At 45.2% G+C, this 25,056-nt stretch overlaps 1 protein-coding gene across 3 annotated transcripts in view; it reads left to right on the top strand.

Annotated features, from left to right (window-relative positions):
* Nucleotides 1-6: 6 nt before the first annotated feature.
* MYO5B (myosin VB) overlaps nt 7-25,056 on the top strand; it is a 161,438-nt gene continuing 136,388 nt past the window's right edge. For all 3 annotated transcript variants that reach the window (XM_083355614.1, XM_083355615.1, XM_083355613.1), the window contains exon 1: nt 7-97. In XM_083355614.1, coding sequence (XP_083211740.1) covers nt 36-97 — 62 coding nt within the window. In that variant the 5' untranslated portion in view covers nt 7-35. The remainder of the gene's footprint in view (nt 98-25,056) is intronic.

Here is a 25,056-nt window from a genome sequence, read left to right as displayed (position 1 = left end):
GACAAGATGTCATCTACGCCTACAGCGGCCAAAACATGGGTGATATGGACCCTCATATTTTCGCAGTGGCAGAAGAAGCATATAAGCAAATGGCCAGGTGGGTGCAAAGCTTTCTTCCTTTCTCCTGATAGATGCATTTAAATGGAGACCGAGGTTACCCTAAATGAACAAGCGGATTCAAATTCAGGAGGTAAACTATGGTTAGCCTTCTGGAAATCTTCATGATAAATCTTGAAATGAGGGGAAAATGGTGCCATTCAATTTCTGGTTTTAGTTATTTCTTAATCTATACCCTGGTCCTCATGGTTTAACAAAGAGAAATGTGAACATGCATTTGTTGTGTCATGTCAGGTGGCGTGAAGGTGATTTCCTCAAATCAATCTTCCTCAATCTGATGCTCTCTAAATGTGTTTAGACTTCAACTATCATCTTTAATTGATGATGGAGAATATCATTTTCCAGTTAGGTTGCAGGGAAACTGGGTCCCCATGTTTAAGTCTCTGGTGAATTAAAAACACTTCGTAAAAGCTGGAGTTGCTTAGGATTGTGTCTGGTTTAATCTTCCGTCCATCTGCGCAACGTATTTCTTATTTTTTCACAACACTTGTGAGTAGAACAACAGGATGTGAACCTTTAAGATACCTGTGAAGGATGTCTTGGGGATGCCTGGGGGCAGGACGTTGATGGATGGAAGTGAGTTTTTACCAGGCCCTGAATGTACTTTATTGGTTTAAGTAGTTGTTTTGTTGTACAGTGTCTTGATTTTGTCCCCCACCAAGAGTTCTTTTTGGTAGATAGGCAGCAGTAAAACATCGCTGAATACGGAAATCAACATTATTGTTGAATTTGGACTGGCTTGGTTCAAAACACAGAATCCTTCCAATGCAGTTATACAGCCAGCAGTTAGATCTGAAGTCATTTTCTTTATTCCAAAAACTTACCCATTCCTTCTCTTTTTACATAACTTTATTGATTTTCAAAAAGGTGCAAAGTTAAAAAGATAAAGATAAAGATAAACAAAAAACAAACAAACAAAATATTTGAAAAAGCCCACAGAAGAATATAAAAGAGAAGGTGAAATAAAGTAAAAGAAGGAAAAATAGAAAAAGCATGGATTCTGACTTTCTTTGGAACGATACAAATGAAAAATACACCAAACGTTACAATATTTCCACCGTGCCATCTATTATAATTCTGATCATCATATTTCCAAATCAACTTTTTAATTTCTTTCGGTTTCTCACAAAAAGTTCAAAAGTGTTTTCTAAGTGGTAATAATATTTGTCAAGCCTTTTCTTTCATCAAGGCTGTCAGTTTTGCCGTCTCTGTCTGTTCCATCAACCTCACCCACCATTCCTCCTTGGAAGGAATTTGTAAGTCCTGCCGCCTTTCAGCATATGAAAGTCTCGCTGCTCTTACCGTGTATCAAGACAAAGTTCCGTAAGATATTCCCATTTGTTTGTCCGTTTAAACCTCTGGTTTTATCTTTTAAAAATCGTCTGCTTTTCTCCTCCTCTTGACTGATCTGCTTTTGAGAATTCTTGGCCAGGGCAGGGAATGAGGAGGTAAGGGGGTGTGGGAATCACCTTGAGGGACAGGGAGAAGAGAGGCAGCCTCAGAGGAGGCCCAGGTAAAAGGCAACGTAGCCCGCAGGGGTGATGTGGGCAGGGCAAATGACTTAGTTTCTCAGGCTGCATAGGCGAGTGGGGAGAGTTATACCTTCTGACTTGCAAGATTCTGTTAATGTCGTCAGCCTTTCCATCACGTCCGACCCACAGCAGCTCTACGGATCAGGAGTCTCCATGGCCCTCTGCCTTGCGCTGCCTCCTTCAGATCTGGCGTGGTCATCCCGGGGTCATCCTTTATAGTGTCCAGTCAGCGGAGGCTAGGACGGCCCCTTCTCCTTTTCCCACTGGTCGCTCTCAGCACGGTTGACTTTTCGAGTGGGTCAGCTCTCTTGACGTGCCCAAAGGAGGGCAGCCTCCGTTTGGCCATCTTGGCTTCAGGTGATACTTCGGGTGATTGAGTTCGGTCCAGGACTTCTTTCTTTGGGATTTTTGGGGTGCGTCATAGTCACCTCCAGCACCACAGTTTGAAGGCGTCCACCCTTCTCCCGCCGGCCTTTTTCAGAGTCCCACTTTCACAGCCATAAGTAGCAAAAGTATTGCGTTAACTCATCTGTATTTGGTTGGGAGGCTGATGTCTTCTTTGCTCTTCCGGAGGTTATTCATGGCGGGCCCGGCAGTTCCTCCACGCGCTGCAGCTCTGCTGATCTCAGGGCTGCAGCCGCCTCCTTGGCTGACTTCAGAGCCTGGGAAGACGGATCCCTTTCCTGTTTCAATGGCCTCGTTGTCGCCCTGCGCTCCGCCCTGCGTGTTCTCTGCACTGGTCGCTGCCTTTGTTTTCTTGATGCTAAGGCGCGGTCCAAATTTTCACTTTCATCTTTGACTCTCACAATTAATGTCACCTTGCAATAAAATAGAATGCGTTCACCTGGCCCTGCTTCTCGTCTGCCTCGCAAGGCTGACAGAACTCAGACCCTACAAGTGTTTGCAGCGATGGCTTATTTCTCTGTCTTTTCGTTCACCCTCTTTCTTGCTTCCCTTTTATTAGCTTTATTCCTTTTTTTTTAGCACTGGTTCTTTCTGTGTAACTTTAACATCAGAAACCCTCGAGGCAGATTCAGAATTGTGATGAGCTCTTCAGACGTTGTCGTTAGGCTTTTATCGCCAACTCTCCTGTACCGAGATGGCCGGCAGTCCAGAGTGATCCCTGGGTGGATCTCGGGACTTTCAGCTGAAGATTTTGTCTTTCAGGCGAGTTTGGGAACAGGGTGGATCCTGCGTAATTAGAAACTTTTGCACTCCCGGGTGGAAGTGCTGATGCTGAACCAGCATATTTAATTTTTTAAGAAGTTCCAAGAGCGGTGCAGGAATACAAGACCTGCCTGAACACAATACGGGAAGCCCTTGACTTACAAAAATTCATTTAGTGACCGTTCGAAATTATAACAGCACTGAAAAAAGTGACAGGCCCGTTTTTTGCACCAGCAACTTTTCCAGCATCCCCAGGGTCACGTGATCAACATTCAGACGCTTGGCAGCCGACTCATATTTATGACGGTCGCAGTGTCCCGGGGTCATTTTATTACCTTTTGTGACCTTCTGACAAACAAAGTCTATGGGGAAGCCAGATTCACTTAACCACTGTAGCAAAAAAGTCGCAAAATGGGACACAACTCACTTAACCACTGCCCTGCTTAGCAGCAGAAAATCAAGGACTACCGGTATACCGGCCTGGCTGGGAATTCTGGGAGTGATAGTCCAAACACACATGGAAGACTGCTGAAGGGTTAACGCCAGGAGGAAGAATTCAGGAGAATGCTGAGGTCAAAGGGTGGGTCCGCCCGGGCTACTTTAAACTAAATGAGCTATTTTGTGTGTGTGTGTGTGTGTGTGTGTCTTTGTGTGCCCTTAAACCAACTTTTGCGATGAAAGGATGAACAGCCTTCAGTTTCCTAAGCCTGCGGTTTCTGTTTTGTCCCCAGTGCAGTTTGATTCAAGCCACGGCTAGGAAGAGAAACCCGTGTACATTTTTTCCCCCCATAGCTTTTCTCGCTGAAACAGTCTACCTGCAGAAAGGTGGGTTTTCCCCATTCCTGGAAGGTTTTAAGCAGAAGTTAGACACCTGCCCCTCAAGGATGCTTTAATGGGTTTTCCTGAACAACTGCAGAGAGCTTGAGATCCCTCCCCACTGCAGAATTCTGTGGGGCTGCGTAGAAAAAGAAAAACCAGTTTTGAAGAGAAATGGCTCGCTCTAGAACAGGTGTCTCCACCCTAACTGTGGTAAATTGCTTAATGTCCTTGGCAAAAAAAGATTGTAAAATCAGGCACAAATCATGTAACGTGCATCCCTTAGCAATGGAATTTCCAATCCATAGAATAGAATAGAATAGAATAGAATAGAATAGAATAGAATAGAATAGAATAGAATAGAATAGAATAGAATAGAATAGAATAGAATAGAATAGAATAGATCCAATTTCCAATTTCTTTTTTGTTGCTTTTTTTAAAAAAAGGGGGGCACAGAGGCTTTCTCATCCTTCCATAATATGCTGTTTGTTCCTCGTGCGTGTTTTGAACATTGTTGCTTAGGAGAGCGGTGTAATGTTTCACTCATCTTGTCTCACCCTGCAGTATTGAAATAACTTCCTGGTGTTGTTCGTTAAATGCTCCCAACTTCCTTGAGCCTCAAGTGTGCTAACGGCAAATTCCACAGTCTGTAAACAGATTGTAATTAAAAAAGAACAAAAGAATGGTGAAATGAAACAAAAACCTGTAATATGATATAATAACAACTGATTGGTTTCTAGGAGGAATAGGGATGGGCGACTAGGGGCGGGTGGGTGGGTTAATTGATTTTCTCCCCCCCCCCCTTGGCTTCAAGGCTACGAGAGCTCCACCTGAGGATGCCCTGGGAGCCTCGTCTGGACTTTTCATATTTTTATCTAACCATGGGATGAATTTTGCCATTTTATCTTCCTGTTATCCTGGCGTGCTGTTCTCTTAAATGCAGTGACTGCAAAAATAGGAAGCTTTAGCCATCAATCATGCAATTTTGGGATTATTTGTAGAGCTTCTGGTTATTTTTAAATGTATGGACTTTATAATCCAGGGTTACATATGACCGAGATGTTGCTCAGTTCTGAGTTTAAACCAAAATGTTCGACAGTCACTGTTCCAGTATGTTTTATGCTCAAAAATATTGCACGTAGCTGTTGGGCACGTCTACCGCCCCATAGCACCCTCTGGATGGTTTACAGTGCAGAAACATTATTGTTATATGCATGTTGCCCCCAACCGTCTGGGCCCTCCTGTTATCAACCTCAGACGGACAGAAGGCTGAGTCAGCCCTGAGCCCCATCAGGATCGAATTCCCACCTGTGGGTAGAGTTTGCCTGCAATGCTGCACTTCAACCACTGCGTCGCCAAAAATGTTGTACATCTCAGATGGAGGCATGTAAAGAAAATCAAAGATATTCGGGGCCCCTTTAAGCTTGACTGTTGGATCCTGGTCTTTCAACGTGCAAAATTGGCAGTTGGAGTTTTGATTCTTTGTTAGTCATACCACAAACTCACCACTGTTAAAGCCGGCAGCTATTTATTGAGCGTAAGTTTATCTAAACCAAGGAATCAATCGGTATTATGAGGCCTTATTGAAAAGTGACATTGGTCCAGGGCTATTTTATTCACAGCTTGTTAAATAAATCAGAGGAGTTCATACATAAAATTAAGCCATAAAATGTGATAGCTTTCTTAGGCTGACCTTGGAATGATTTTTAAGTAGTATTGAGCCTGGAATTCCTCTCCTCTTAGAATAGAGAAACCTAGATCAAAAATTAACTCTGGATCGAATGCCATTCACATTCTTGCTTTGCCTGCATTGAATAATTGCTTGATCTACCATATCCCACATCCCAGCTTGCTGGCAATTCTGGGAAGGGTTCAAGAACCCATATCTGTAGGAGAAGAGCTGACATAGCCGGTTGGAGTTAAATGTGTCAGCAGCCCAGAGTCCTTACGTTGCCACAAACGGTCCCAAGTTCAGCCGCTCCTTGAATTATGTTGACGCTTATCGGGCACTGATTCAGTTTTCAGCTCTAGTTGACAGGATTCTTGCGCATAGGCTGAAGTTGAAATGCAGCTTAACCTATGCTGCTGATCTTTTGCACCTAACAAGTGTTCAAAGGTTTCATGTAGCCTGGAACTATTGGTCATCCAGATTTGCCATTAAAAGTAGCTTCACGCATCAGACTCAGACACAGAGAGAAGCTAACAAGGTAATGACTTAACACAATGGATAAGGAAGGTCTTTGAGAACCGCAGTTTCTTTAATAAACACTAGCATTTCTTCTATCAAAGCCCTGAGTTCAAAAGAGACCATCCCCTAGAGTACGCCCCAGAGCTTTCTGTAATAAAACATATATAATTTTTGAAATTATATGACTGAGCTATTTTGAATCCTGCTTTCTTCAACCTCTATAATTAGTACTAATAATCATACTAAACCCAGATAAAAGAATGTGCATATGTATGAAAAAGAAAAGATTGTACCCGGGCAATTCCTCTTAACCACATAATATGTGGTACTTTGTAGAACATTAAGAATAAACTTAACAGAGGCGTTTTTAAAATTAGCGTTAGGGTGTGAACTTTGGGCCTAGATAGAGTCTTACCTGTCTGTCATTAAGCTAAAATCACCAGTATTCTTCTGAGAAGCTTGTAATGTTGGAAAAGGTGGAAAGCAAAAGAGGATAATCAGCATGTCCTGAAGATGCTTTTTCAAGAGGCCACTGGACTTTCCTGTTTTTCCTTTAAAGACGTTTTGCTTCTCATCTAAGAAGCTTCCTCAGCTCTGGCTGGATGGTGGGGAATGGCAGGATTTTATTCCTTGCAGACAGCTGGTCATTTGCAGTGTTTTAGAGAGTCGTTGAGGCTGCCTGGAGGTTTATCTGTGTCCTCGGGGCTCTCCTGAGTGGTGCAGATGGGTGGGGACCCTTGTTGGGTCTGCTGAAAGGAGCACCAGCAAAGTGGAGGGACTCAGATAGACAGGCGGTGGGTGCCCTCCTGGAAGGGAAGATCTGAAGGATCAGGGGTCAGGCCAAGCAGCCAGATCCACACGTAGAGAGTTCAACTAACTACTTTATTGTTTTCTGCCTATTATACGGGAATCTTCCCAGACTGCTCACCTTCTCTTAGGAACAGATAGATAGATAAGCCTCTGTGGAGCTTAGGGGGTCAGTTCTGGATCTTTTGTGGCAGCACAAGGCTTCAAGGCTAATTCCCTGCTTGAGACCCCCCTCCTCCCTGCCTGCCTGGGCTTTCGCAAGACCAGATTGGGGACTCTGTGGTAGTTAAGAGTCGACATAACGAAATGGTACATAATCAAATCAGTGGCACAAGTATTGGGGGCAAAAAAATTGCCCTTGAGTGGCAATTTCCTGTATCGTCAATTTGGAGAGGATCACATGGCCTCTCTGTAGAGGCCTTCGTAGTCATGGACTAAGCCCAAGATCTCCTCCACAGATCCTCGCCATCACCTCTTTGGGTCCATAGGTGTAAAGTTCCCCCCCCCAAAAAAAAACCAGGCTGAATTTCTTGTAGACCATCATGGAGAAAAGTGATGAATTATGATTTTGTAACAATGATTGGTAGACACCACTTGTACATTTTAATGCCCAGCGTTCATTACCTTGCCATTCCAGTTAGAAATTCCAGTATTGTGCACTATACAGTAAACGGACGTTCCCTATTTATCCACCCTTTCATCGTATGCATTATTGTTGTTTTCACTGAGTAAATCAGGCCTTGGGTTGTCCTTATCCTTCCACTCTATCGGGTTTTCAAACTTGGCCCTTTTATGAGGTGTGCCTGGCTGAGGAATTCTGGGAGTTGAAGTCCACGTCATAAGAGGGCCAAGTTTGAAGACGCCTGCACTATATCATGGAGTTCGTTTCCCAATATGGAAAAGCCTTAAGTGGACCAGCACAGTAATATGACATGAGTCATCCGAGAATTGCGAGGCTAATAAACATTAAGAAGAGACTGGACAGCCATTTGCCTGAAATGGTATAAGGTTTCCTGCCTGTGCAGGGGGTTGGACTAGATGACCTCCAAGGTCCCTTCCAACTTTATTATTATTATTGTTGTTGTTGTTGTTGTTGTTGTTATTATTATTATTATTATTATTATTATTATTATTATTATTATTATTATTATTATTATTATTATTATTATTCTGTTCATACTACGGCCATGCAGGAGACGTGACTGTCTTTTTTGGGAAATATTTGGGAACAGGAAAAATGTATTGAAGCAATCCTTTTTGCTTCTTGTCTCACAGATAATTTACTCATTTCTTTGGAATTGAAAGAAGGGGAGAGAAAAAAAAACCCAGCACAAAATACATAGCCACCTGTTTGCGCCGTCTACACTTTTAGCGCACCGGCAAGACCCCAGCTGAGTCTTTGGGCAGCCAGCGGTGGCTGTGCTGGACCGAAGAGGCCAGGCCCAGATACGCAGAACCTTTTCAGGGGGAAATGGCTTTTGTAGAGGAAAGCCTAAAATGTTTGGAGCCCAGAACAGGGATTATTTTCAGCTATTTTGAGCTTGAAACCAAACGCGTGTTCTGAGAGTTTTGTTTTGAGGTCATTTTGAAACTTGAGTTGTTCCAAGTTTTGTTCTATTAAAGGAGAATATTTGTAGCTCAGGGTTGAAATGAGGGGTCCCTGTGCTTGTTGTTTCCTTCCAGAGATTTCATTACCTCATGAAAGTCCTGTAAGAAACTCCTCAAGGAGAGAAGCAACCTGGAATTAAGGAGAAACTTCCTAACAGTGAAGACAATTAACCAGTGGAATAGGAAGTTGCCAGCAGAAATCGTGGGCTCTCCGTCACGGGAGGTTTTTAAGAAGAGGCTGAACTGGAATGGCACAGGGTCTCCTGTTTGAGCGGGGGGTTGGACTAGAAGACCTCCAAGGTTCCCTCTTGCTCTGTTCTGATTGATATTAAGCTAAACTAGGTAACCTCTTCAGTGCTTGACTGATAGTGCTCTGACGGTCTCTAGTAGTGGTGATGGTTTGGATAATGAAGCGTCTGCCAGAAAACAGCCAAGCTCAGAGAGCACCGAGGACCCCGCAGGTTTCGTTCTGATGAGACCCAGCCCACACAGAACTTTCTGATCAGTTCAAAACAAAAGATATTTCTTGTTTTATGCTCAAGCCTGTAGGATAGATTTCTACAGAAGCTTCTTCTCAAACCCACTCAGACACGCACAGACAGGATCTCCTGCTTGAGCAGGGGGTTGGACTAGATGACCACCGAGGTCCCTTCCAACTCTGTTGTTTTACATATTTCTGTCGTATCCTTAGATTAGCAAAAGGACCCAGTACTTCTTATTCTTTTTTCGTGAAAGGGATTGGAGGACCTTATCTAGTCAGGCTGGCATCTTATGTTCCAGTGACAGGGGTGGTGCTGCCTCAAGATGGATCTTAGAGTAAAATGCCTTCGGCTCTTCCTGTGCAGGCAAGCTAAAAATCATAGACTAGCTGCCAATATAACTGCTGTTTGTAATGCTAGCATAGGGTGCGTGACTCTGTAATGAAAATGGAATTAATGAAATTACGGGAGAAAGTCCATTTGAGCGCTGGCTCTTTTTGTTAAAAAAAAAAAGTAAGCTCGTAAGTGCTTCATTGAGCCTGTTGGTTTTAAAATAAATAAAATGAACACAGGGAATGCAAACACATCCTTCCAATTTAAGTAGCATCAAAGAACATAAGTAGGTACAGTAGCTCCAAGATGAAAGAAAAGGGTTATTTATGTAAATAGTTCAATTTGGAAAGAAAAGAAAGGGCTTTAATACCTCTCTCCATGTTGCTCCCCAAAGCAAAGAAGTGCAAATAGTCCATCTCTGGAGGTTAAGATTCTGCTCTTTTGGGGCAAGGGTGAGCAACGGTGGCCTTTCACCACCTCCCAGAATTCCTCCGCCAGCCACAAGTCTTAAAGGGGCCATAGGTGCCCAGCTCCGTTTTTAGCACAGCACCTGGGGTTCCCACGCAGGGCTCGGTGGCCTTGAGATCTAAATGTGGAAAGCGGAAATGCACGTTATAGGGCGTCTTTCTTCTCTCCGTTCATTTCTCTCTCCCTCCCCTCATCCCTGCACTGAGGTTTAGCCTTTACCCTCTTACTGGTGCCTTTGCTTCCATTTGCAAACTCTCCCTCCTGATCCACGGATTCCCTTCTTGCTGTTTTTCTTCCGTGCTGCGGTCTGCTTCTCAGATAAGATCAGCTCAGCTTTTATTTGATCGTAGACTAGCAAATGAAACTCAAGAGTCCCAATTAGTTAAGATAAAAGGAAAAATAATATAATTACAGGTAGTCCTCAACTTACGAGCACAACTGAGCCCAAATTCCTGTTGCTAAGCAAGACAGTTAAGTGAGTTCTGTCCCACTTTATGTCCTTGCTTGCCACCGTTTTTAAGTGAATCGGTGCGGTTGTTAGTGATACGGTTGTCAGGTGACTCTGGCTTGGCCACTTGTTGCTTGTTAGAAGGTGTGGCAAAAGGGGATCACATGACTCCAGGACATTGTGACCGTCATAAATGCAGGCCGGTTGCCAGACGGCCGAGTTTTGATCACGTGACCGTGGGATGCTACAACGGTCATAAGTGTGAAAATGGTCATAGGTCACTTTTTTCAATGCTGTTGTAACTTCGGCCGCTAAACAAATCGCTGTAAGTCGAGAACTACCTGTAGCCCCTGGGTGGTTGCCGCCTTTATGCGTTCATTTTTTAATTTTTTATCCTGCCTTTATTGTTTTTAAAATTATAACTTAAGGTGGAGGACATAATTCACACTCCTCCTATTTCCCCCCCCCACACACACACAACAATCCCTGTGAGGTGAGTTGCATTGAGAGAGGCAGGACTGGCCGAAAGTCACCCAATTGGCTTTCATGTTTAAGGTGGGACTAGAACTCACAGCCTCCCGGTTTCCAGCCTTAAAGCAGTAGGCCGGACGGGCTCTTGATTGATTCGATTTGATTTATATAGCTGCCCGTCTTTGCAGGAGGTTCAGTGAAATGGATAAAAAACAAATAAAGTAAACCATATGACATAATTTGTATTGTACTGAATATACTTTTAACTTGTGTGTTGCTCAGAGTTGATATGAGTATATATGAGAATGAGAATAATGATCAGAGGAATTTACACCTAGACTTACTAGACGTATATAGATGTTGAAAGCTGAACACGTATGGTGGAGATAATATAATCCAGAGGTCCGCAACCTTTTGGGCACCAGGGACCGGTTCTGTGGAGAGAGGTTTTTCCGCGGACCGGGAGGGTGGGTGGTTTTGTGTGCTGCCTGGATCCCGCAGATGGGGCTTCGCTTGTTTGTGCGGACCGGTTGCTGGCATGCTGTGGGCCGTTACTGGTCCATGGACTGGGGATTGGGGACCCCTGATATAATCCGCTTATTGCATTACTTGCTTCACCTTCATTGAATCGGCAACAATTTCTGCTCTATGGCTAAAGTTAAGGCCCTTGATAAATGTGTATACGTTTAGTATGCTTTTGTTGAGAATGACGGGATGTGGGAAGATTTCCATGGGTGAAGTAAGGACTGAATGAGTGGGTGACTCAAGCAGATGAAGTGTCATGGATGCTTGGCGGGATAAATCCACACCTTTCCCCCTGGGCCAGTCACAGAGGAAGGCACATTTATTCCCTGTAGTTCCAGAGAGCAGGGCGAGAACTAGTGGCGGAAGCTTTGCAGAGAGAGGGAGGGAGGGAGGGAGGGAGGGAGAGACAGAGAGAGGGAGAGAGAGAGACTCAAAAGGAGGAGGGATTGCCTGGCTGCAAGGGGGCTGTAAGCAGTGGGCAGCCTGTCCCCTGAGGCTGTGCCTGCTCCACCGCGGGAAGGTTTCAAGCTGAGGTTGGGCAGCTCTTTGTAGCCAGCCTCTCCTCCTGCTTTGTGCTCAGAGTCGCTCTTGTCCCCTCCAGACAACTTTAACTTCAGAACTCCAGCATTCACCGCAGCACAGTGGATTTGTTGATCCACTAGACAGAGAGATGACTAATGACTTTATTAAGATTTCTGATTAGAATGATCATTAGGCTTAATGAAGGGAGTCCCTCTGAGGTCCTGAAGTCTTAGTTTCGTCAGGATATTTTGCTTCATGTTTAAAAGCGTGGCCTAGAGATGCTTCAGGGCAATTAGCGAAGCTATTTTTAAACACCCTCCACCCCCTGTGGGAGAACCACAAACCCGGAGAGACGGAGCTAAGATCCAGTAGTAGAAAGGCTTATTTTGCTGACTAAGGGAAGGTAAAGAAAGTCTACACGGATGGTGATATTTACACGGGGAAACGTTTGATAAAACGGGTGGGGCAAATGTGTGGCTGCTGTTGCAAATATACATCAAGCCAATCTGGAATTTTAATTATTCTTTTTTTGGCATTTGAATATTTTGAAATCCTTGGTGAATTGTTGATACTGCTATGATGCTAAGGGACCTTTGTTGATTGAACCTGAGGTCAATGGAAGGCAGGAGAGCTAAAGCAAGAGGCCAGATGTTTAGTTCCCACGACACCTGCCAAATTTATTGTCCTATTTGACTTTTTAAAAAAGGCCTTTTAATTAAAATAATAAAGGCAAACTTGTATGCCACAAATCAAAGCACCAAATGTTGGTATCATCTTGAATCCCCAGAATACTTTTGTTGTTGTTACTTGCAAAGTCGTGCCAACCCATCGCGACCCTATGGACAACCTTCCTCCAGGCCTTCCTGTCCTCTACCATCTTCTGGAGTCCATTTAGGCTCACTCCTACTGCTTCAGTGACTCCATCCAGCCACCTCATTCTCCGTCATCCCCTTCTTCTCTCGCCCTCCATCTTTCCCAGCATTAGGCTCTTCTCCAGTGAGTCCTTCCTTCTCATTAGGTGGCCAAAGTATTTGAGTTTTAGCTTCAGGATCCGGCCTTCTAAAGAGCAGTCAGGGTTGATCTCCTCTAGGACTGACCGGTTTGATCGCCTTACAGTCCAAGGGACTTGCAGGAGTCTTCTCCAGCACCATAGCTCAAAGGCCTCAATTCTTTGGCGCTCAGCCTTTCTTATGGTCCAACTTTCACTGCCATACGTTGCAACTGGGAAGACCATAGCCTTGACTATACGCACTTTTGTTGGCAGGGTGACGTCTCTGCTTTTTAGTGTGCTGTCTAGATTTGCCATGGCTTTCCTCCCCAGGAGCAAGCGTCTTTTAATTTCTTGGCTACAGTCCCCATCTGCAGTGATCTTGGAGCCCAGGAAAATAAAATCTGTCACTCCCTCCATTTCTTCCCCATCTATTTGCCAGGAATTGAGAGGGCCAGATGCCATGATCTTGGTTTTCTTAATGTTAAGTTTCAACCCAAGTTTTGCACTCTCCTTCTTCACCCGCAACAAGAGGCTCTTTAGTTCTTCTTCGCTTTCTGCCATTAGAGTGGTATCATCTGCATATCTTAGGTTGTTGATGTTTCTTCCAGCAATCTTAATTCCAACTTTTGATTCATCTAGCCCTGCCTTTCTCATGATGTGCTCTGCATATAAGTTGAATAGGCAAGGTGACAGTATACAGCCTTGCCGGACTCCTTTCCCAATTTTGAACCAATCAGTGGTTCCGTGTCCAGTTCTCACTGTTGCTTCTTGGCCCGCATATAGGTTTCTCAAGTGACAAATAAGACGGTCTGGTACTCCCATCTCTTTAAGAACTTGCCACAGAATATTTTTAGGTATGTTTATAAAATAAAAATGAGAGATGCTGGTAGCTTTGTACTTTAGAGGTGTATTTATCAGCCCACAAAAATGCTGATTATAATCTGCTGTAGAAAAAAAGCAAATGAATGTGGATACAAATTGTTCCAAATCCTGATGCTGAGAAGAATATATATATATATATTAAAAACCCCACTGCTTTAAGGTATCACATTTACAGCTGTGGGTTCAGGTTTCATATAAAACCCATTCACCTAAAACTGTTAGTGACTCACATAGAAATGTTGCATTAGGTATTTAGAGTTTCTCTCATTGCTTGCCAAAGATGGATAGGAAGAAAGGTAGATAACAATAATCACTACTGATTTGGTGTTAACATCTAGCAACATTTTGTCCTTTTTCTTTCTACCTTCCATATTCCTCTTAAGCGTAATTTTTAATTGCGTAATCTCCCTGTTCAGGAAAAGCATTCCAAGGTGACATTTTCCTCCTCCTAAAAGCCCCGGGGGAGGACGGGAAGAAGATAAACCAATATAAGGAAATGGGAATATTGTTCCCCTTGAGAAGGAAGAAACCACGCTGGGAAGAGAGTCCACTGAGGTTTGGGTGGCACCCAGCCGAGGAAAACAGCCACGGGGCATGAACTAGAAGGGTTAAAGTCCATTCTGCTGCAATTAGTGTGCCAGGCCTTCCATAAATCAGAGTCTCAACCAAACTGCCTCTGGAGGATCTCCGAAGCCTTCAGAGAAAGGCAGCAGGGGATGGATTGCCAAGTCCTTCGATACTTTACAGCCTTCTCCCCTTCCTGGGTGTCACCGGTAATCCTCCACTTGCAATCACTATTGAACACAAAGTTTATCTTGCTAAGCAAGGCAGTAGTTAAGGGAGGTTTGCCCCATTTTACCGGCTTTTTTGCCACAGTTGTTAATAAATCACAGCAGTTCTTAAGTTAGTAGCAGGGTGGTTAGGAGAATCTGGCCTTCCCATTGACTTTGCTTGTCTGAAGGTCGCAAAGGGGGATCACGTGAGCTCTGGGACACAGCGACCGTCCTAAATATGAACCAGTGGCCGAGCGTCTGAATTTTGATATCATGTGACCCTGGGGATGCTGCAAAGGTCTTACCTGTGAAAAATGGTCCAAAGTCATTTTTCCCCAGTTCTGTTCTTACTCTGAACAGTTCACTAAATGAACTGTTGTAAGTCAAGGCCTGCCTGTTAATCGAGCACTGCAGGGGCATAGCCACACTTCAGAAAAACCACAACGATTTGGTCTGACTCTCTAGGTCAAATAAGATGGTCTGGTACTCCCAACTCTTTAAGGACTTGCCACAGTTTGTTATGATCCACACAATCAAAGGCTTTAGCAAAGTCAATGAAGCAAAAGTAGATGTTTTTCTGGAACTCCCTAGCTTTCTCCATGATCCAGCGTATGTTGGAAATTTGATCTCTAGTTCCTCTGCCTCTTCGAAATCCTGCCTGTACTTCTGGTAGTTCTCAATCCACATACTACTGGAGTCTAGCTTGTAGGATTTTAAGCATAACTTTACTAGCATGAGAAATGAGTGCAATGGTGCGATAGTTTGAACATTTGGCACTGCCTTTCTATGGAATTGGAATGTAAACTGATCTTTTCCAATCCTGTGGCCACTGTTGAGTTTTTCAAATTTGCTGGCAAATTGAGTGTAGTACTTTTATTGCATCATCTTTTAAGATTTTGAATAGCTCAGCTGGAATACTGTCACCTCCACTAGCTTTGTTGTTGCTCAGCTTTTCCAAAGCCCATTTTATTTCACATTCTAGGATGTCTAGCTCGAGGTCAGTGACCACCTCATTGTGATTATCAGGGACGTTAAGCTCATTCTTGTATAGTTCTTCTGTGTAATTTTGCCACCTCTTCTTAATCTCTTCTGCCTCTGTTAGGTCCCTGCCATTTTGGTCCTTTATCATGCCCATTTTTGCATGAAACGTTCCCTTCATCTCTCCAATTTTCTTGAAAAGATCTCTGGTCCTCCCTATTCTATTGTTTTCTTCTATTTCTTTGCACTGAAGGCATTCTTATCTTTTCTAGCTATTCTTTGGAATTCTGCATTCAATTGGGCGTATCTTTCTTTTTCTCCCTTGCCTTTCGCTTCCCTCCTTTCCTCAGCTATTTGCAAAGCTTCCTCAGACAGCCATTTTGTTTTCTTGCATTTCTTTTTCTTTGGGATGATTTTGGTTGCTACCTGTTGTACAATGTTGCGAACCTCTGTCCATAGTTCTTCAGGCACCCTGTCTGTCAGATCTAATTCCTTAAATCTATTTGTCACCTCTACTGTATGTTCAACAGGGATATGATTTAATTCATACCTGAGTGGCCTAGTGCTTTTCCCTACTTTCTTCAGTTTAAGCCTAAACTTTGCAACGAGAAGCTCATGGTCTGAGCCACAGTCAGCTCCTGGTCTTGTTTTTACTGACTGTATAGAGCTTCTCCATCTTTGGCTGCAGAGCACATAGTCAATCTGATTTCTGTGTTGACCGTCTGGTGATGTCCATGTGTAAAGCCGTCTCTTGGGTTGTTGGAAAAGAGTGTTTGCTATGAAATTAGAGAATACACTGTCTAAATTAAGTTGATGTTCCATGTTCTATATTATATTGTCAAGTTTTGAGTAGATAGAGCCACAAAAGAGTCTCCATCCATATTTGGCCAAATAAATACTAGCTTTGCAATACTTCACATGACAAAAATTGCAGAAATCCAAGTGTTTTTTCCCCATTCTGACCTAGAGCGCATTCTGGGAGTGGTCTGTGTTATTGGGAAGCTCATGTTAGCCAACAGGAGCCTGGCTGTCTTTACAATGGAAGCCCTGCTCTCTCCTTCGTAGAATCTGAGATAGGAAGGTGTGCTGAAAAAGGACTCTTAACAATAGTGATATCCTTTTTCCTGGCGGCCACTTATCAGCCATCCAAAAGTTCAGAGATCTAACTGGAATCACACACAGCTTCTCTAAGCCTTTTGTATGATGGTGACGTTTAAGATCATTCACCAGGTGTTTTTCATGGTTTTTTTTAAGGGAGTTTGGGTTATTTATTATAGTTCTCAAAGCTGAGTAAGTCTGAGGTTTTTCAAGCTGCAACACAGAGGTGTGACTTCAGAGGATCTGGTGTTTTTTGCCCATTAGCAAGGCTGCTCTGCCTGTCATTTCTGACATGGTGGAATAAGAAAGAAAGAAAGAGAAGGACAGGCAGTTACTAACTCTCTTGTAAAAGAGAGCAAATCAAGAGAAGCTAATGATTTTGTTATCAACCCTTTGGAGTACTTTATCATCTCTCCTGTAAAAATGCAAAATTTAATGCTGCTGAAGAAGGCATATCCTTTCAACGTACAAAGCAAAAGATGTCATAACATTGATTTCCTTCTCTCTTAATAGTTCAAGGAAGGAGCAGCCGTAAAACCACCTCTGTGTAACACTTTTGGGAAACCTTCCTTTTACTAGAGATAAGCTTTTATTGCCAAGGATTCAGAGGGTGACGCAGCTTATTCAGAGGACAAGGCCAGGTCGTAGGGAAGGATTAAGCTGAGGATTTTGCCGTGAGGGTTTGGGGTAAGGCAGGTATTGATGGGAAAAATTTTTAAAAGAGCTTTTTTGCATGCCAAGGTTGAGTCTGTGGGTTTCACTGAGGAGGAGGAGGAGGAGGAGAGGGGGAAGAGGGGGAGGTGAAGAGGAGGAGAAGGGAAGAGAAGGATGATTGGGTGGGCCACATTCTATGGTTACTTTTCAAAAGTTTCATTTGTGTGTCGGGCAGTCGGGATCTTGCCCTCCCTTTATCCTCAAACCAGGGCCAACACTTTCTACAAGGAAAGCAAGTTGTGGCACTAATCCATTTGCATGAACAGAAACCCCAAATTCTATCCTGGGATCTCACCAGTTTTGAAACCTGTTCACGTGGTAGGTTTAGGTTTAGGTTTATTAAATTTTTATACCGCTCTTCTCCCGAAGGACTCAGGGCGGTGAACAGGGCATATCATAAAACTACAAAAATACAAAAGTTAAAAAAGAATTAAATTATTGCCCACAGTAAAAACAATAGAAAATATATATAAATATTAAAACCCTAAGTAACTCCCCATCAGGCCAGGCCAGCTTGTTCAAATAAATGGGTCTTTAACCCGCGCCGGAAGGAGCGGAGATCCGGTGCCATCCGGAGCTCAACCGGCAGCTGATTCCACAAAGCCGGAGCGCCCACAGAGAAGGCCCTCCCCCTGGGGGCCACCAGCCGACATTCTCTGACTGGAGGCACCCTGAGGAGGCCCTCTCTGTGGGAACGCACGGGGCGGAGGGGAGTCGACGCCGGCAGCAGGTGGTCCCCGAGGTATTCCGGACCCATGCCATGTAAGGACTTAAAAACCATCACTAAGACCTTGAACCTCACCCGGAAGACAACTGGTAACCAATGCAGCTCGCGGAGCAAAGGTGTAACATGGGAGTACCAGGAAACTCCCAAGACAACTCTCGCGGCCGCATTCTGTACCAGTTGGAGCCTCCGAGTGGTCTTCAAGGGAAGCCCCATGTAGAGAGCATTGCAATAGTCAAGACGAGAGGTCACGAGCGCATGAGTGACCGTACACAGGGCATCCCGGTCTAGATAGGGCCGCAACTGCCGCACCAGGCGAACCTGTGCGAAAGCCCCCCTAGTCACGGCTACTACATGATCTTCTAAGGTAAGCTGTGCATCTAGGAGGACTCCCAAGTTGCGAGCCCTATCTACGGGGGGTAAAGACTCACCCCCCATGGAAAGTGATGGAACATTTTGAATGTCCCGGGATGCCGGAATGTACAGCCACTCAGTCTTGTCAGGGTTGAGTTGAAGTCTGTTCCTCCCCATCCAGACCCGAACCGCCTCCAGGCAACGGGACATCACAGCGAGGGCATCACTGGGGTGGTTTGGGGTTGAAATGAAAAGTTGGGTATCATCAGCATATTGATGATACCCAACTCCAAAACCACGAATGATCTCACCCAGCGGTTTCATGTAGATGTTGAACAGGAGAGGCGAGAGGACCGAACCCTGAGTAACTCCACAAACGAGAGACCTAGGGGCCGATCTCTGCCCCCCTGCCAACACCGACTGCGAACGTCCCAGGAGATAGGAGGAGAACCACCGAAGAACTGTGCCTCCTGTTAGAATATGTTGTTGAAAAAATGGTTTGTTTAACAGAGTATTATTAATACACAGTGGAAGTTGTACTGGGACTTTTAGGCAAACAGTAATGCACTAACACGAGTTTTATAACTTATTTTTACTCAGACAACAAAAAGAAACACAGTAAGAAATAGTCCAAGTATCAATCCAGTATCATGCACATAAAAGTCAGTCCATAAAAACATAGTATCAAAATACAAAAACTGCTTACCAATATCAAAAAAAAATATATACACTGTAGCAAGCAGTTGATTCTTGAGAGAATAAATATCAAGTTAGCAAACAAGAGAACAAGAGGTATCCAAACACTAACATCAAACACATATACAAGAGCAACTACGTGTAACATCTAACTCTCTTTTATGTGGAATAATTACAGCCACACCCTTAGGCCGTTTAACTCCTTAAAGGTGCTTTTACTCCATTATATAATATTGTCACCCAAATCAAGTTTAATCTCTAACAATCTCCCCTTTTGGGTGGCATATTATACATATATTTTTACAATCTCAAATTACACATATCACAAACAGATTTATGCTTTATAGCACCCTGAGCTTTAGTAAACTGGTCAGCAATATTATTTTCAGTTGCACAATATTCCAGTTTAATCAAATTATCTTTAACACATTGTCTGACATTTAGATACCGTAGATCCGTATGTTTTGATCTAGTTTTCACTGCAGCATTAGTTGCTAATTTTATAGCTGCTTGATTGTCTTCATACACTTTTATTGGTTCATTACAATTTAAACCCATATCAAACAATAATTGTTTCCATACCAATAGCTCAGTACATAATAAAGATAAACAAGAAAATTCGGATTCAGTTGTTGATAAGCTTATATGCTTCTGTCTGTTAGACCTCCATCCTACTAAAGCGTTTCCCAATAATACAACCAATCCTGAAGTGGATTTCCTGGTTACAGTATCAGATGCAAAACTAGCATCTGCAAATGCTTTTAGTTCCAATTCCTTTGTTGGCTCTAGATATAGAGAATAATGTATGGTGTGTTTCAAATATCTTAAAACTCTTTTCGCACCTTGCCAACATCTGGTTGTAGGATTCTCACAATATCTAGCTAAATGATTAACTGTAAATGCTATGTCAGGTCTTGACCAGTTACATAAATACATCAAGCTGCCTATTAATGATTGATATATCTTTTTATCAAAGACATTGCTGTTATCTGCTGAACTCTCAAAACCTTGAACCATAGGTGTTTTTACTGGTTTACAGTTTTCCATATTATAACGTTTCAGCAAACCATTAATTTTCTTAGCTTGAGACAGTTTAAATCCTTTACTAGTCCTGATAATATCCAGCCCTAGATAATGACTAATAGCTCCTAGATCTTTTACTCTAAATTTTCTTTTTAACCCTGAAATTATTCTTTCAGTTTCTGTTTCATCTTTTGCTATAATAGCAATATCATCAGTGAATAATAATAACAATGATAATTCACTATTTTGCTGTTTTATAAATAAACAAGGATCTGCAATACTAGCTTTAAATCCCAAACTATTTAACTCTTTTACTAAACATCTATTCCACTCATAACCTGACTGTTTTAAACCATACAAACTCTTATTCAGTTTCCAACAGTACCCTACCTTACTTTCTATTCCTGATGGAACTTTCATATATATATCATGGTTTAATGTTGCATGCAAATAAGCAGTTTCAATATCTACATGTTTTATACTATAATTCTTATTTGCTGCCCAAACTAAAGCAGCCCTAAGAGTGGAAGCTCTTAACGTTGGGGAAAATACTTCATCATAATCACTATTATTCTGTGCAAATCCTTGAGCAACTAATCTTGCTTTATGTATTACCTCTCCTGTAACACTTTCTTTCAGTTTAAAAACCCATTTACATCCAATTAACTTTTCTGTTTTAGGTATTTTAACCTCTTGATAAACATTAAGATCTTGCAAAGACTTTATTTCTTTATCCATAGCTACTTTCCAATTCTTTCTTTCATTCTCAGGATACATTTTTATTTCTTCAACATTAGAAGGTTCAATGTCTATTTGACAAATTAAACCTGCCTCGAAACGATCAGGCTGTCGTCTTTCCCTGTTAGACCTTCTGAGAATTATTGGACTTATAGGTACATTTACATTATTATCTTCTTCCTCTCCTGTCTCCACTATCAGTGGTTCTTGTTTGATCTCTCTAGCAGGTTCCTCCTCTTCTTTATCACTTTCATTTGAGGAGTTAGTTAAATCTTGTTGAGGAATATATACAATATCTTCTACCCTTTCCCAGCCTGACTGTTCTTGAAAAACAGCGCTAGAACTACAATAAATGTTTTTAGTACCTTTCTCCCAGAACCGATAAGACTTATGGTTTAACTCATAGCCAACAAAAAATAATTGTTTAGCTCTATGTTCTCCTTTATTTCTTATTGAACTTGGAATATGTACCCAAGCAGGTGTCCCAAATGTGTGAATATAACTAAGATTTGGTTTTCTCTTATACCATAAGGTATAAGGAATTTTACCTGTAGCTGAACTAACCACATTGTTTAAAATATGATTAGCACATTTTGCTGCTTCTCCCCATAAGCTATCAGGTAAACCAGAATCTTCAATCATAGATCTAATCATAGCTTGCAATGTTTGGCCCCTCCGTTCAACAAATGCATTATGCTGAGGTCTATAAGGAGCTGTACGTCTATGCTCTATTCCCTCTGAAACTAACAGCTCATTGAACTGTTTATTAACAAACTCAGTTCCATTGTCTGTTATTATGGTTTTTACATTTAACTGAGTTTTCCTTTGTACAAACTTGAGCCAATTAGATATTGTTTGTATAGTTTCAGTTTTTGACGTAAGGAGATAACAGAACCCATATCTGCTATAATGGTCTAGAACAGGGGTCGGCAACCGGAAAAAGGCAAAGAGCCACTCAGAACCGGTTCCGTCACAAACACAAAAAAGTGGGAGCCGCAAAATGTGCACGCGCGTGCATGCACGCACGCGCATGTGCAAAACAAGGCAAAACGTGCACCAGCCCTGCCCCCATCCACCTCCAGTATGGATGGCTCTGCCAAAAGAAAAGCAGCCGAAGCAAGCCTCCCATTGAGAGAATGGGGCGGCGGAGGCTTGCAAAAGGCGGATCCAGCCTCTGCCGGCAGACACGCTTGCAGCTTGCAGAATGGCGGATCGAGCCTCTGCTGGCGGCAGAGGCTTGCAGAGCGCGGATCCAGCCTCTGCCGCCGGCAGAGGCTGGATCCGCCGTTTTGCAAGCCGACGCTGCCCCATTCTCTCAATGGGAGACTTGCTTCGGCTGCTTTTCTTTTGGCAGAGCCATCCATACTGGAGGTGGATGGGGGCAGGGCTGGTCCCGTGACAGCCAGTCGGGCAAGCAACGCGAAGAGCGGCAGGGCTTTATTTTTGCACCGTGGAGCTCCCCCTCCCCCCAAACTCCCCTCCCTCCCACTTCCCAGAGCTGAATACAGGGTATTAACCGGCGGCGGAGGCTTGCAGAACGGCAGATCGAGCCTCTGCCGGCGGAGTTTGGAGTTGGGTAAGGAAGCGCAAAATTCAGGAAGGAAAGCGGGGCGGCGGGCGAACGGGAGACCTGCCGACGTTTGGGGAGGTTTGGGGAGGTGCACGCCGGGGAAAAGGCTGGGAGAGGAGGGGGTCCGGGCTGGGGGGGAGGCAGAAGCGAGGGATCAGGACTCCTCCCGCTTGGCTGCTGCCGCCGCCGCCACCACTCCTACGGCCGCCGCCACCTGCTCTCTCGGCTGGTTGCTTTCTGCTTCTCTCACCTGCCCTGCCCCCCCGCCTGCCCTCCTTCCTGCCTTCCTTCCCTCCGCCTCGCCTTCCCCGCTCCCGCGTTTTCCCTCTCCCCGCCTCGGATTCGGGGTGATTCCCCGGGAGAGGGCGATGGGATTCCAGCAAGCTTTCAAGCCTTCTCGGCGGTCTCCGGCACGGCTCAGGAAGCGTTTCTGTGCCGCCCGGCCGGAGCCTTTGCCTCCTTCCCTCCCCCAAGCGAGGCGTCCTTTTTCAAGTTGCAAAACCAAGCGGGGTGAAGCGGGCTGTCGGGAAAGACATTCAGGAGGGTCATCCTGGAGAGGAGAGGGAGCGGGAGGAGGAGGAGGTGATCGACTCGCCCGACCCAGTCCGGGCCGGCCAGCCCCGTAACATCCGAGCTTGCACCGCGGGCGGAGAGGCAGGAAGCCAAGAGGAAGAAGACCGCCAGGAAGCTGCCTTTACAGCCGCCGCCTCCTCCTCCTCCTCCTCCGCCACCGCCTCTGTCTCTGCCGCTGCTAGGAAGGCTGCCGGTGCTGCGGCCGCCTCTGCCACTGCCTCCTCCGCCACCAGGGCCCGACCGGAGGTGTCGCCGCTGGAGGAGGAGGCGGCAATGTCTTTCCCGACAGCCCGCTTCACCCCGCTTGGTTTTGCAACTTGAAAAAGGACGCCTCGCTTGGGGGAGGGAAGGAGGCAAAGGCTCCGGCCGGGCGGCACAGAAACGCTTCCTGAGCCGTGCCGGAGACCGCCGAGAAGGCTTGAAAGCTTGCTGGAATCCCATCGCCCTCTCCCGGGGAATCACCCCGAATCCGAGGCGGGGAGAGGGAAAACGCGGGAGCGGGGAAGGCGAGGCGGAGGGAAGGAAGGCAGGAAGGAGGGCAGGCGGGGGGGCAGGGCAGGTGAGAGAAGCAGAAAGCAACCAGCCGAGAGAGCAGGTGGCGGCGGCCGTAGGAGAGGTGGCGGCGGCGGCAGCAGCCAAGCGGGAGGAGTCCTGATCCCTCGCTTCTGCTTCCCCCCCAGCCCGGGAAGCCTCCTTCTCCCCCACCCCATCCCTCCCCCCCAGCCCGGACCCCCTCCTCTCCCAGCCTTTTCCCCGGCGTGCACCTCCCCAAACCTCCCCAAACGTCGGCAGGTCTCCCGTTCGCCCGCTGCCCCGCTTTCCTTCCTGAATTTTGCGCTTCCTTACCCAACTCCAAACTTTCTCTAGCGCCCCTGTGCTTTAGGAGGGGGAACCAAAGGCGGAGCCGTTTCTCTCTCTCCCCCCCCCCCCCGCTTTTGCCGCTCCCCCACCCAACCAGTATCCCGCTTCTCCTTCCTCGGCAGCTTTGCAGATGGAACACACACACACACACACACACACACACACACACACACACAAAAGCACAGAGAGTTCCCCTTCCCCTTGTACAGGAATGAAAGGCCCCCCGAAGGAAGCCCAGCCTCTTCACCGCACCGATCCGCTGAGGAGGAAAAAAGCTTATTTCTATTGCCACGTGCAAACTAAATTAAAACAACTTGGGAAGCTCGCCCGTGGGCTGCATTTAGAAGGATTTGGGGGCTTTTGTGATTTGCTTCGCCTACAAGTGCCTTAACCACGACTAGCCCATGGCTCCAATTCAACAAATTCCCCAAACAACGCAATTCCTTGCAGCGATGCGGACAAGAGGGAAAGGAAGCCCAGCGGCCGGACCGCGCTCCCGCCCTGCCTCCCCAAGGGCTCGTGCGCGTCCTAATGGCTTGCGCGCGGCCTCTCGCAAGGTTGCTGCCCCTCGTGAGCCCGCTGGCTCCGTCTCTCTCTCTCTCTTCCTCCCTCCCTCGGTCTCCCCAGCCCCACTTCACAAGGAGACCAAAACGGGGACATCATGGCAGAGCGGAGGAGACACAGGAAGCGGATCCAGGTACCGGGCTGGCTTATCTCCTCCCTCTTTTCGCAACCGCTCTGCGGGATGAGTTTCCCTTTTCCTTCTGGCTCACCCCCCCCCCCGCCGGGTCACCCTTCCCTCCTCCCCCTCCGCCTCCTCCGAGGCTGCCGCCAGTCAGCATCTCTCCTACCGTTTCTGCAGCTTTTCCGTCGCCCCCGCCGCCGCTCACCCTTCCCCGCGGAGCCGGCCGCATCCAGCGCCTTCTTCCTCTGGAGGGGAAATCGTGGCCCCTCCAGTTCCCGCTTCTTTGGGCCAAGCGCCGCCTTGAAGGTTTGGAGAGCTGCGCGCGCACCTCCACCCGTTCGGAGAGGTGCGCGCGCACCAGGCGACTGGGAGCCGCAGGAGACGGCTCAAAGAGCCGCATGCGGCTCCGGAGCCGCGGGTTGCCGACCCGTGGTCTAGAATATTTAATATGTAGCAAGCACCCCCTAAACTAGGTTTCATAGGACCTATCAAATCCATAAATACCAGTTCTAATGGAGTTGTGGTTTTAAATCCATCTAACCTATTAGCTGGTGCTGCCCTGCTCTTTTCTCTACCACATACGTTACACTGCAGATATTTCTTACAAGCCTTTAACTTAAACCCATTAGACAAAGCTACAGTTCTTTTTAGTGTATTAAAATTCACATGACCCAATCTTCTATGTAATAAATGAATACATTCATCATGTGGTTTTTGATTTGTACAAGTAGTAGCCATTATAATAGGATCATTGCTAATTACAAACAAACCGTCTTTCATATTAGCTATTAAGTTCACTTCATTCTTTTGAATAAGACATTCCTCCCCTTGGAAAGTAACTTTAAAACCTGCTTCCAATAATGCCTTAACTGATAATAGATTATAATCACATCTGGGAACATATAGCATTTCCAA

Source organism: Vipera ursinii (assembly GCF_947247035.1).
Source record: "Vipera ursinii genome assembly, chromosome: 2".
In the NCBI taxonomy this organism is placed as follows: Eukaryota; Metazoa; Chordata; class Lepidosauria; order Squamata; family Viperidae; genus Vipera; species Vipera ursinii.
Note: the sequence above shows the minus strand (reverse complement) of the source record. Positions and strands in the feature narration are given on the sequence as shown.